This window comes from Phaenicophaeus curvirostris, chromosome 1 (genome assembly GCF_032191515.1).
Source record: "Phaenicophaeus curvirostris isolate KB17595 chromosome 1, BPBGC_Pcur_1.0, whole genome shotgun sequence".
NCBI classification, from domain to species: domain Eukaryota; kingdom Metazoa; phylum Chordata; class Aves; order Cuculiformes; family Cuculidae; genus Phaenicophaeus; species Phaenicophaeus curvirostris.
Genome location: NC_091392.1, coordinates 46,393,188 through 46,406,066, shown reverse-complemented (window position 1 = coordinate 46,406,066; position 12,879 = coordinate 46,393,188). Strand labels below are relative to the sequence as shown.

General features: G+C 41.2%; 1 protein-coding gene across 1 annotated transcript in view; it reads right to left on the bottom strand.

Moving 5' to 3' along the window:
- SLC17A8 (solute carrier family 17 member 8) overlaps positions 1-3,372 on the bottom strand; it is a 30,969-nt gene extending 27,597 nt beyond the window's left edge. Inside the window, exon 1 of the mRNA XM_069849804.1 lies at positions 2,866-3,372. Within this exon, the coding sequence (XP_069705905.1) occupies positions 2,866-3,008 (143 nt within the window). The 5' untranslated portion in view covers positions 3,009-3,372. The remainder of the gene's footprint in view (positions 1-2,865) is intronic.
- Between the last annotated feature and the right edge of the window lie 9,507 nt (positions 3,373-12,879).

The following is a 12,879-nucleotide window of genomic DNA, read 5'->3' as shown; positions in this document are numbered from 1 at the left end:
TATTGTGCCCTTGCATTGACATTGTGGTACAAGGGACCTTGCACAACTCGCAGAACTGCTGACTCTGGACCCCCCACATTGTATTCACAGTGCTGCATGGTCTGCAGTGCACTAAAGTCTCTGTACTTGTGTGCAAAGGAAAAGTGTGAGACTAAAAATGAGACTAAAACTAGTTGCTGTTGACTGGTCCAAGACTCCTGAAATCCTCAGAGTACGCAGAACCTGAAGTTTTACTTCAGTTCATGAGTTTTTCTTTGACTACACTAAGTTCACAGAAGGACCAATGTGTTGTGGCATGCCAAGAAGCCCTGCTAGAAATCCTTTCTTTCCTGGGAAACTTATAAGGCTTGCTGAACCCCAGCTCTGATAACCATTCCCCAAGCCTTGAATCCTCTAATACATTTTTTTTTTTGGCTGCCCCACTGTATTTAACTATTTAAGAAGAAATCCAGTTTTGCATTAGTTTGTACAAAACATCTAAAACATTTTCTAAAATATCTTCTAAGATCTCACAAATGAAACTACTGGCAATAATCTAAAGAAAGGAAAGCTCTCAGGTCTCACTAGTTCGGTTCCCCTTTCATCCCTTCCAAGATCCAGCTACCCTAAAGTAACCTCCTGTAGGCAGACTTTTGTTTTGCAGCACCCATAAAATAATTCGAGCTTGCTACACACTTGTGAGGAGGCAGTCAGTCGCTTTATGCTGCTTGTGCTTTAGCACCTAAACTGGTCAATGGACATTCGCTATGGAACAGCTGATACATGGCAGCTGGCTTTGCCAGACACTGGTTTCTGAATCTGCGCTGTTATTGCAAGACAAAGCAAATGTGGCAGGAAGTTTAAAAGTATTTCTCTACCCTCTCTCCTAGTTTTGATCCCACATCCATACATAGTTGTCAGTGAAATCGCACTTGGAAGCCCAGTCAAGAATGTGCATTAATACAGTTAATCACCTATTAAATACTAGAAGAGGAACTGAATTCTTTGCTGATTTATACCATATCAAAACAAATTGGATTGGATGAAGAGCAAAGTCGAGGTTGCAGCTGGTACATATGTGCCGTCACGTGAAAACAGAAGTTTATGCTCTTGTTTGTAAGCTAAGCTGTAGTGAATGAAGTTTAAGTTAAAACCATGCATATTTAATTCCTTACAGGACCCTTTGTATATGACTGCATATTTCCTATGAGCCTGCTCAACTTGCAGCTATTCTTCCTTAGAGCTGATTGCAGATGTAGTGAAAAAACTTCCTCTGTTTAGATTATTTCATCCACAGGCCAGTATATCTAAGAAAGGCATTGGTATACATGTTTGGAACAGAAAGTCCAGCAAACTTCCTTGTATCACAGCTCAGATTTGGTTTGGTTTGATCCAGTAGCAGTGTTGTTGAAGTTAGATGCCAGTACTGTGAGCTGTGTAGCAACCAGCATGATATCCTTGATACGTGGCCACAGGAGAAGAGTAGTCTGGATATTTCAAAGTTTGCATATCATCTCTACATAGCAAACCCAGTGCACTGCTACATCACATACTCACTGAATACAAGCTACATGTATTGGGTCAAATTGGCCAGCAGAGCTCTGAGCAAAGTGAATTTGTGATTGAATAAATGACTTGCATAACTTCAAGTTTTGAAAGAAAAACAGGATCCCCGGAATTTGCTGTGGAGTATCATAAAAGTAAGAAAAGCAAAATGTCTGGCTTCACCCATAACACTGTCAATGAAGAAAAGTTAGGATAAACTGTGTGGGACACAGATACTCTGTTCACATGGTATAGAAATAGCGTAACTGGCCTTCTACCAGTGCATATTAGTAACTTCTTTAAAGGTCTACATGCTTATTTTCTTGCATATACATGCTGTAGTCCAGTACATGTAAATTGTCATATATTTTCTAGTGATCAAAAGCATGCTTAGATTTGCCAAGAACTCTGTCTTGACTCAAAATAGTATTCCCGAAAGCAGGTAAAGGAATGGATGTGAAGGCAAGTATACTTCAATCACTACAAATGGATTCAGTTGAAATGTTGTCCCGATCCATACAGAGATTTAAAACACTTAACATCAAGCATGCAAGAAACACCACTGAACCCTCTGGCTCTCATCAATTGATTACATAGGAAAACATTGTCAGTGCCATTACTAATAGAAATAATCTTCCATTTAAATGAGAAATCTCTTTCCATTTATCAAACAGGTTATTTGTTACATATATTTTCATTTATGAAAAAATAAAAATCTTTCAGTTTGTTGTTTCATAAAGTAGCAGATAAGGATAAAAATCTTTAATCTTTTTTCTCTTTTAGCTAGCAAACAGCTGCTTCACCTTTTTATCTTTCTCATTTGTTAGTGTCAGTGAAAACATGCACACACACCTCTATTTAATACATTTTCTCTTACTGATTCAGAACAAGATTTTCAAAAAAGCCCCTGTAATTTAGGAACATTAAGTCTAATGTCAAGAGTGACATCATTTGGGAATGTTAATTCCCATTAAATCATCAGGTTTTCTCATGCAAGTTAAACCACAGAATTATTCACATTTAATTATTTAGAAGTTTTTCAGTTAAAACACAAAACACTCTTTAATGCTCTTTGTAATACTAGAACACTACTCTAAAATTTATTTTCATCTCTTTTTTTTTGTTCAGTATAAGTATTCTATCATCTATACTCATATGCTGTTATAACAGTGCTCCTTAAACATCTTCTGTCTCACAGCAAGGTGTCTCTCACTATCTGAATTCAGATATTAATTTTGTGAGCCTAAATGCTGGTTTATGTTTATACATTTCTCTACACTTCATTTCTCTTTCATAAATTGAACCAATGGACCTGTCTGGGAATTTTCTGTTGGATTTTACCTTCTCAGATTCCCCAGCGAGTCACTGACAACGTTCTTCACCTCTTCCTTTCCTGGATTAAAAAATCTTTCCTTCAGTGAACTGAACCCTTTGAAAGGCATTTTGTCTTTCTTCTTCAGTAAATCCTGTATGTTAACAAGCATTCAATTCTGCTGTCATATTTCCCGATGCTGGACACAGGAGCCTCTGACAGTCCCTTCGGTGACCTCTGCAATAACAACCAGTTGCTCAAGAAAGGAGCATGGAAGGAAAAGCAAAAAATGAAACCAAATCTTCCAAAGCCAGAAAGTCAGTTGGGAAGAGCTCTGGAGCGAAATACCCTTGGAAGCACTTAGGGACTCGGCAATGCACTTGCAGTGGCTCTGCTGTGCGTGCGTGCGAGGTCGAGTACCTGTATGAGGGCAGCTAGTCCAGAGGCTGCAGCTGGCAAGCTGGAGGTGCTGCTGAGGGCTGGTATCCCTGGAGCAGCTGCCTGCTCCACGGGCAAACCTCAGGCTGGCTCGCTGGGGCTCATCCTCGGTGCCTCCCTCCCTCCCCTGCCTCTTTCACACAGAGATCCTGTGCAAGGTGGTGCTATAGTAACGGACACAATACCTGTCCTCGAGTCACTCCAGTTCATTAATAAGACCTCAATTATGGCAAGGGTAAGAAGTTTATTAAACATTTATGAGTCCTTTCTGCAGGCAGGGAATTATTGCAAGCTACAGTTCCCATTCACTGTGCACCCCCTGCCCAGATGAGATCTCCTACCCCAATGCGCCTGCTGGTTTGAACCCAGAACCACCTTCCCCAGACTGTTCATTATTGATGTTCCTGGGCCCTTGGGCAAAAAGATGCAGAGGTGCATTGATGTGATGCTCTTTGAATAAGTGATGAAAGACTGGCAATAAAATAAATTCGTTGCATTTTTGAAACACAGCGTGGTTTAAAAAGGTGAACCAATCCAACTCATGTGACTTCATGACAACAATACAGTTTTCCTAGGATGGGGGAAAGTATTTAATGAAAACATTTGTGGAAATGCAGCCTGCCAGTATGCTCATTAAGCCTGCCTGGTGGCTGGAGTTAAATGAAGAAGTTCTGCTTTTGGCAAAGCCTCGGTTGTTGGGTTTGAGTTATGGATGATGAGGAAAGAAAAAAAAAAGAAAAGCTATTTCATATTGGTTTGGGGTTTGTATTAGCCCTTCCCTGTTCCCTGAGAGGAGGGGAAGGCAGAAAACTTCCTGCCTGTTAGAAAAAAGGAAGGCTTTGCATTTGCCACATTCCTCTTTCTCTGTCGAGGCAAGTTAAACAAAGAGCCTGTCGGTGCCTCACCAGGCCACCAGCAGGAGAAGCATTGGTTTCCTCTGGAAGCTCCCAGCTGCAAGTGTCCATGTGGACGGCAGGTGGGCAGGCAACTGCCCTTTCATGAACCCTGTGCCCCACTGTGCAACTGGCCTGCAGGTGCTGCCTCTTGCCCTGTTCTTGTTGTTATCCTTCCAGGCACTCGACCACATTTTTCTCCTACAATTTTATTCAGGGATTCATCTACCCAGACTCTACAGACAGAGAGAGAATGAAAAAGAGACCAAGAAACCAATTCCTCCAGAGAAACAGACTGGATCTGAGTTGTTTTCACTTACAGACTCCTTATTTGAGTGTTTGCACTGAGTGAGTAGAATTGAGTGGGATGTAAATCTGGGCTAAAGCAGGACAAAGGTCTAATCTGCCCCTCCATTCCTTCCCTGGCTCCTTGCATGAGCCACCAGTCTCTGGGTTTTAGATGTCCCCATAAGACAAAATATCAGATGTCTGGTTTGTCCCAGCTCCAGTACAAGGAAGGGGAAAAACCCCAATTCCTCATGGTTAGGTGAGGCAGGCACGCAGCCTGCCCTGAAATCCTTTATTCCAAGGGGAAGGGAAGTTTTGCTTGGCTGGAGTCTCTTTTGTTGCAGAACCCGTTAGGATGTCTTTCTCCTCTTTAAATAATTCATGTGCTGTAGCACAGTGCTGGAAAACTCCAGGCTCAGTACAGCTAACTCACACATTTGTTCTAGCAGGCAGTCCTTCCACTGCAAGCACTAAGTGCAGGTAGGGCCATGGGGCCAGCCAGCGCCCAGCGCTACATGCCCTGAAGCCTGTAGTAGGGCTTCTCTGGATGTGTTTATGCGTTTCTGTGTTTCTGCTCTCACTGCTAACCCAAAGACAGCCTGCTAAACACTCCTGACAGCATGTCTTGCTGCCCTGGGATCAACTGCACCACCTCTTCCTAATCCTCACACTGGTCAGACTTGAATCTGAGCATCTCCACAGCTGAGCGTAAGGAGACAATTCCTCCTGGTTTCTTAGTCCAAACTCCTGGCCCTGGCACAGCCTGGCCCACTGGGACACACAGACAGCCAAAACAGCAAAGTCACCACTGTAGGAAGGAGCACAGGCCCAAAACAATTACATGCACATATTAAAACAAGGTCTGCAATTTTCAGAGTGCATAACAAAAACAAAACACTAGAGGTATATATGTTTGTAGGAATATACATAATGTAGAAGTATATAATGAAATTGCCTTCCATTTATGCAAACACCTATTTGCTAACAATTGGGATAGCATCCTGAACACTCTTAGGGCAGCTGAACACCTGAAATAGTGTAAGAACCCAACTCCAAACTGAGAATGGAGCAAATTCCAGTGCAAAGAATTTGCCTTGAAAGACTAGGACTCAAATTGGAAAGAAGTATTCAAAATTGGTATCTCCCAGCAGCTGCAGAACAGAGAATTTTAGCTTGCCCTTCTTTCTGGACTTCAGTTAAAGAGAGCACAGAACAGACGAAAGGAGCTATTCTCAAAATTCCATGCTTTGTTCACTTATCCACACATTCTCTAATTGCCTTTAGAATGAAAGTCTTAAATCTGCCCTTAGTTTTTTTGGGAATTCTCCAAGCAGCTCCTTCAGAGATATGTCCTGTCTGGCACCCAGCAGAATATGTTCGTCTCGTGGATGGAGGGGTTCTCATTAGCCCATTTTGCCCACCTCACCGCTAGCAGAATTGGACATTTCTCACAGCAAGTTTCACATCTCCCTCCTCTTTACATACTTTCCATTGCTTGTGTTTCTGCAGTGCTGCAGCAGTGGCCCCTTTTGAAGTTCACTGACCCTTTCCCTAAGGCTTAAAGAAAGGGTATTTCTCCCTCTTGCTTCTCTGCTGGGAGGCTGCTCAGCAGGAGAAATGCTGCTTGGCTGCTTCCTCCTCCTCAGGTTCACAGAGTAGTGAAATGCTCTGATTCCAAAACACTGCTGCGGAGGTGCCACAGCAGCTTTGCAGTGCCCTGCTCCTATTAGGGCACCATCCACAGGGGCACCACCTAACTCCCAACAAGGGTGCACTAAATGAGGCTGTGGCAATCTCTGTGACTAATCCCAGTGTGCATTTTGGAGCATCAGCTAAGGAAATCTCTTCCTTAACAAAACTTAACCTGACAGCCCTTATGGACTCAGCTGTCATTGTTCCTACTTTTTCCTTTCCCGTTTTAGCTCTGTGCTTTAATTTTCTTTTGCAGAAATTGAATTACCCCATTGTGATTCTCCTTCTAATGTCTTAGACCACCTTAAAACACATTGTATTGTATTATACCATTACAAGTGTGCTGTTTGCAAGCTGACATTCAAGCCCAAGACACACCATGATTCAGGCCTGCGCTTGCGAAGAAACATTTAGCAAAATTTAAACTGCTTCTCGTTCATACAACTTGTAGCTACTGCCGAAACTACAGACTCATATCCCCAAAGTCCAGTACTAGGGCTATATTAAAACTGTATTTTAGAGCCAATATGGACATAAAGCCAATCATAAGAATACTTGGAAGAAGATCAAGTGCACATATAGCACATGCCTTTCTAACAATAGCTGTGCCTTGCATCAATGGGGCTAGATTCTAGACTGTGTCATTCCTTTAAGAAAACTAAGCATGAAAGTGGCAGAGCTGGCAATAAACATAACTCTTACCTGGAAGAATAGTTTCTACAGGTGCAAATAAATGCATACCTAGAGGCTAGCTAATTTGTTACAGTAATTTCTGTTGTTGAAAAGCCTGGAAAAAAATCATCTTTGTGCTATTCCTACTGCTAATTCCTTAAAATAATGGTTAGAGTAAAATCTTTGCCACACATAAAGGGAGAATTTTCTACTAGTTTCAGTGCAGGCTGGTTTTCAGCACACACATTTCATGTGCAGTTGTCATTCAGACAGTGTGCTACCTGTATTCTTGATACAGTCTTACAAGCAGCCACTTTTCCCAATTTTTGTAAAGATAAATTTTTGAGCTCTTTACAAGCATTTAATCATCACAATCATACACACCCTGAGAGTAACATCCTGGGGAAGTCAATTTAACTTTTTGGTGTGTTTGCTCAATTAACATAAAGCTGCTTCTCTTCATGGTGTTTGGTCAGTCTTTACAGTACTCAAATGCTGCTGGGTCCTCCAGTGGAAACACACGTAAGTGCAAACTGTTGTCACAGGCTGGGAAGTCGTGGTCAGACTCAAATAACCTTTTTAATTTTTAATTGGTTTCTTTCTAGTTCAAGACCACATGATTACATCCCTGGTGCTTGCAAACTGCTTTTTGGATTACAGTTTGCTCTTGTTATTCCTCTGGAGGCACTTCCTTTGGTAAAACAAGTTACTTGCCAATGGCTCTGGGCTTCCCAGGTGACTCTTAGCTGTTACCAAGAGCTCAAAGGCTAGAAAGTCCTAGGTGCCCTGTCTCCCTAATTTAAGGCTTCTGGAAGTTAAATTGAATTACTGTTTCAATGTTAATTCTCTGGAAATTTTAAATACCTTCTTTGTCTTCTAGATAGAGAAAAGTAGTGAAGTAGAAGTGATGAACACTGGTTTCACCTGCCAGTAGGCCATACAATTGGTAGACTATGATGTCTACATCAGTATAAGTCTGAAAATGCTTTTCCCATGGGCAAGACCTTGGAAAATGTTGTCTGGTAGACGTGTTGGTGTCTTGTTAAGTGTGTTCCTGCTGCCGTTTTTTTAATTAGCTGTAGCAACATAGGATCCTAGAAATTTTTACTCCTGAAAAAAGGGTTTAAATCAGCTAAAAAGTTAAGAGGAGACACAGAGAAAGAGGCAAAATGATCCCATACGTTTAGTTTCAGTAGGACATGAACTTAACATTGCATTTGTTGCCCCAAGAAATCATGAGATTATAGCTTAAATAGGTTTCTTTTACCACCTTCTTTTCTGACATTTCAGGGAGCATTACAGTCACTCAAAGCTGAAATTGTCACTTCACCTCAGAAGGCAGAGCAATAAAAAAAGCAAATAAATGCTCCACTAGGAGGCAAGAGTTGTAATACAGTAATAAGTGTAATACTGCACCTCTCCTGAGACACGGGCACAGCACTTAGGAAACAAAAATGTTCACGTGATACTTGCCCATGGTCAGCTTCTTCAGGCCAGGGGATCGCAGCAGCCTCAACTTTTTCTTGAAACCAATTATTTCTGATGAAAAAGTGTCAGCTGTGGATTTCATATGAGAGTCACTTTCATCCATTGTCTTTCCAACAGAAATCACAGCTGTAGATACAGTAAATAAAAGAAACATGAGAAAAAGTGTCTGGCACAACAAAACCAGCATATCTTTAGACACGTCACAGAAGTGGCCAGGTATAGTTAAGTGTGAGTGAAGATAATTTCATTCCTCATAAGCAATAACACTTTTCAAATAACAAACGTTACCACTATATCTGCTTGTGGGAGCCTATGTCAACTACTTGCTCCCTGCAAAAATGGGATTACCAGCATCAGGGTATGAGTTCAAGATTCAGAGGGTGAGATCAGGGTGCCTAGGTGAGTTTCCATATTATGTTCTTAAAGGAGTTTCGTTCGGCACTTCGCACGTGCAAGGGTCCACTCAGATAAGAAGCATATTTTGTGATCAGACATGAAACTTTGGGGTGAAACTCTTTCTGCCTTTGTATTTGTATGGTGCCTGGTATACTGGAGACCCTATTTCTACCGGGGTCTGTAAGAGTCATTGTAATATGACATAAAAGATGAGTACTGTAGAAAATGAGCCTTCAAGTTCTACATCATCTGATGTCAAAGATAAAAGGGGTGACCTGGGATCCTACATTATACAAGGGTTTGAATTAAATGATAAAAATAGTCCTTCACATTTTGAAATCTATGGCTTTACAATATCTACACTTTTCCACTATAAATGTAGATGGATTCAAAGACTTTAGGATTCTGATTTCTATGTTACTATATATGAAAATTGAACCCTTTCCTGCCACGTCAAAATGAGTGTTGAGTTAGTCGAAATAAAATTTTCAGATGCTGTAGCAAAACTAGCATTAATTTCAAATGGCTCAAAAATTAATCCTTAGTTTCTAGTTTCTAATTCCTGATCAGATGGCTGATAGAAACTGTGCTGTTTTAAAAGAGGTCCTTTTTTAGTTTAACAAAGCAGTACAAGAAAGTCATGTAGCTGGGTAAGAACTTTTCTATACTATTTGCAATTTATTTGAAAGCTGCTTGGGTTATAGTGACACCTTATGGTAGTTTTATTAAGTTTTACAGATCATTTTGAAAGGTAAGATCTGTTACAGCCTTTTATGGCCTGTCACCAGCAGGAAGGAACTTCCCAGGGAACCTGGGAAGAGTATAAGGGACACTGCCCAGTTGTGTAGGGATAGGGTCAGGAAGGCCAAGGTGCAGCTGGAGCTGAACTTGGCATGGGAGGTGAAGACTAACAAGAATGGCTTCTACAGGTATGTTAATCAGAAAAGGAAGGTTAAAGAAAGCACACCCCAACTGATGAATGAAAACGGTGGCCTCCCGTCAAGGAGAAGGCTGAGGTACTCAACAACTTTTTTGCTTCAGTCTTCACTGACAGCCACTCTCCTCACCCCTCCTGGGTCAATGGACAACAAGAAGTAGACTGAGGGGTGTAGCCTCTCCCACTGTAGGTTCATGACCACCTGGGGAACCTGAACATATATAAATCTATGGGACCTGACAAGATGCATCCCAGAGTCCTGAGAGAATTCGCTAATGTAGCCATGATGTCTCCATGATATTTGAAAAATCATGGCAGTCAGAAGAAGTCCCTGGTGACTGGAAGAAAGGTAATGATGTGTCCATTATTAAAAAGGGTAGAAAAGACGACCCTGGGAACTACCAGCCTATCAGCCTCACCTCTGTGCCTGGGAAGATCACGGAACAGATCCTCCTAGAAGCTATGCTAAAGCACATGGAGACTGGGCGGGGGGTGATGTGATTGAGAGCAGCCCTGCGGAGAAGGATTTGGGGGTGCTGGTCAATGAGAAACTCTACATAAGCCGGCAATGTGTGCTCACAGCCCAGAAGGCCAACCATATCCTGGGCTGCATCAAAAGAAGCGTGGCCAGCAGGGCAAAGGAGGTGATTCTGCCCCTCTATTCCACTCTTGTGACACCCTACCTGGAGTACTGTGTCCAGTTCTGGAATCCCCAACATAAGAAGGATATGGAGCTGTTGGAACCGGTGCAGAGGAGGGCTACAAAGATGATCCGAGGTGTGGAGCACCTCCCATATGAGGACAGGCTGAGAGAGTTTGGTTTGTTCAGCCTGGAGAGGAGAAGGCTCCAGGGAGACTTTATAACAGCCTTTCAGTACCTGAAGGGATCCTGCAGGAAAGCTGAGGAGGGACTTTTTACAAAGGCTTGTAGTGATAGGACGAGGAGGAATGGCTACAATTCAGAGAGGGGGAAATTTAGACTAGATATTAGGAAGAAATTCTTCACTATGAGGGTGGTGAGAGGCTGGAAGACATTTCCCAGGGAAGTTGTGGATACCCGCTCCCTGGAGGTGTTCGATGTCAGGTTGGATGGGGACTTGGGGAGCCTGATCTAGTGGGAGGTGCCCCTGCCCATCTCAGGGGGCTTGGAACTAGCTAGAACGTCCCTTCCAACCCAAACCATTCTATGATTCTATGATTCAATGATTCTATGATCCTTGTCTTGAGTATTTTAATCACATTCTTGCCAAACAAAGGTTGAAAGTGGGCAGTATGTTCAAAGTTGCAAAGGTCTGAGAGTGAATAAAAGAGAAGACCAAGCAGTCCCATGAATCTTAAAAACAGAGTAGACAATCTACATATGCTACAATTACCTTGGAAGGGGAAGTTGTGTTTATGCTGAATTGCACTTAGGGATTATTTATATTAGAATAAAATAAACTCCAGAATAGCTTTTATGTAGCCCCTCATCATTAAAAAATTGATCATGGCATAGAGAGAGAGGCAGACCTTAAAGTTGAGAAAAATAAGTCTGTCTGTTTAAAACTAAAATGTTAAGTGCTGACAGCCTATGTCAGTGATTAAATATAATCTCATCTCTTATGATATGTAAATTAAAAATACTAAAACCTATGAGTATTTTTTAAAGTCCAGCAAAAACATATTACTGAACTAGCTGAAACCACTGACTAAGCACTGAGCATCAGTTGCGGATTTTTTGAAAGTGAAAAGAATATCAGCTGTATTTCCATTGAAAACTACTATTATTTTTCAACTACTATTATTTTTTTTTTGAGTAACACTGAAGAAGCAAAGCCTTCCCTTTTCTAGCAAGAACTGGAGAAGAATGCAATTCATCAGCTGCAGCATCTTGAAGAACATGACGACCAGTAATGCACAGTTCAGGACAATGCTTGTAATTACTAATGCTTTTGTTCAAATAAATTGGTTTTAAAACACACAGGTTTAATGAAGTTTTTTTTATTTGGTTGGTTGTTTTTTTTAATGAATATAATCCCTTTGTAGTTTTATAAACTGAACATTGTACCTACCTCTCAAGAGAAAATATCTGCTACAGCAAATCAAGAAGAGGGGCGGAAGTCATTTACTCAACTTTCTAATCACAGTCATTCAATCTATCTACATGGTCATTTCTAATGAAAATAAACGTTGAAATGAAATGCTCTTGTAAGTGTGCTCTGACTAAATTAAATCTGAGCTCAAGCAGCTGCCATTCAGCAGCAGTAGCTGTCAGGAGAAGTTAAGCTTTTTCATGAGGCAGGAGCAGCCAGCACCCTCTGCGCAAGCGATTGGCAGCGGGTGGATATTCTACCATTTCAGCAGATGGCAGTTTCCACTCTCCTTTCTTCGTTGTTTCAGCTATTCCCTCAAATCTAACCCTTTGCTCTGAACAGTTGCTTTATCATGCCACAATCTGCATTTGGTAATCTTCTGGATCGCTTAGCTGTAGCTGCTTTCGCCCCTTCAGTCTCGTGCCGACTGTAGTAAAGGTAGCAAAGAAACCCACACTCACTCCAGGTGCCTCCACCACACAGTCCAGCAGCTTGCCAGAGCTGGACTGCCCCTGATGGCAAAGCAACAGCATGAGGAGACCTCCATTTACCTAATTCCTCCAATGTGCACAAAATCAAGGCTTTGCATTATCTATGTCTTGAAAAGAATAAGGAAACACAACCCACCCAGCAGCCAGTTAATGATCTGATTAAGTTAAGTAATATTTATAGTGCTTGTTTATCCAAAGAGCTTCAACTGTATGGTTCTGGCTTGCAAAATATAGCAGTGAGTATAATGTAGAGGTGGTATTTCACTGTAAATCTTATTCCTATAATGGTTGGCAATCAGTAAGAATTAAGCAATGAATTCTTTAGGAAACATAAAGCATATAAGCACAATCAAACAAAAAAGTCAACAGATTTTTAGAGTCTCCTGCTTGCCAAATAATACAAGAGATTAATCAATAATTTAATTTTGCATCTGATAACAATGAAAATACATTAGTACTTTACGTTGAACACACTCAGATTGCAGAAATGGCATTTAGTATCTAGCAAGTCAGAAATCCACACCAAAAACCATTTAGCTCCCTAGTTTTATACAACAGATCAGGGCTTTGAGCACAGCTGGCATCAAAATTTGATAGAGTATGTTCCAAATATTTTAAATAATATTTTTAACTTTTTTAGATAGATTTTTTTTCTATTTTGTAACCAATTAAAGCC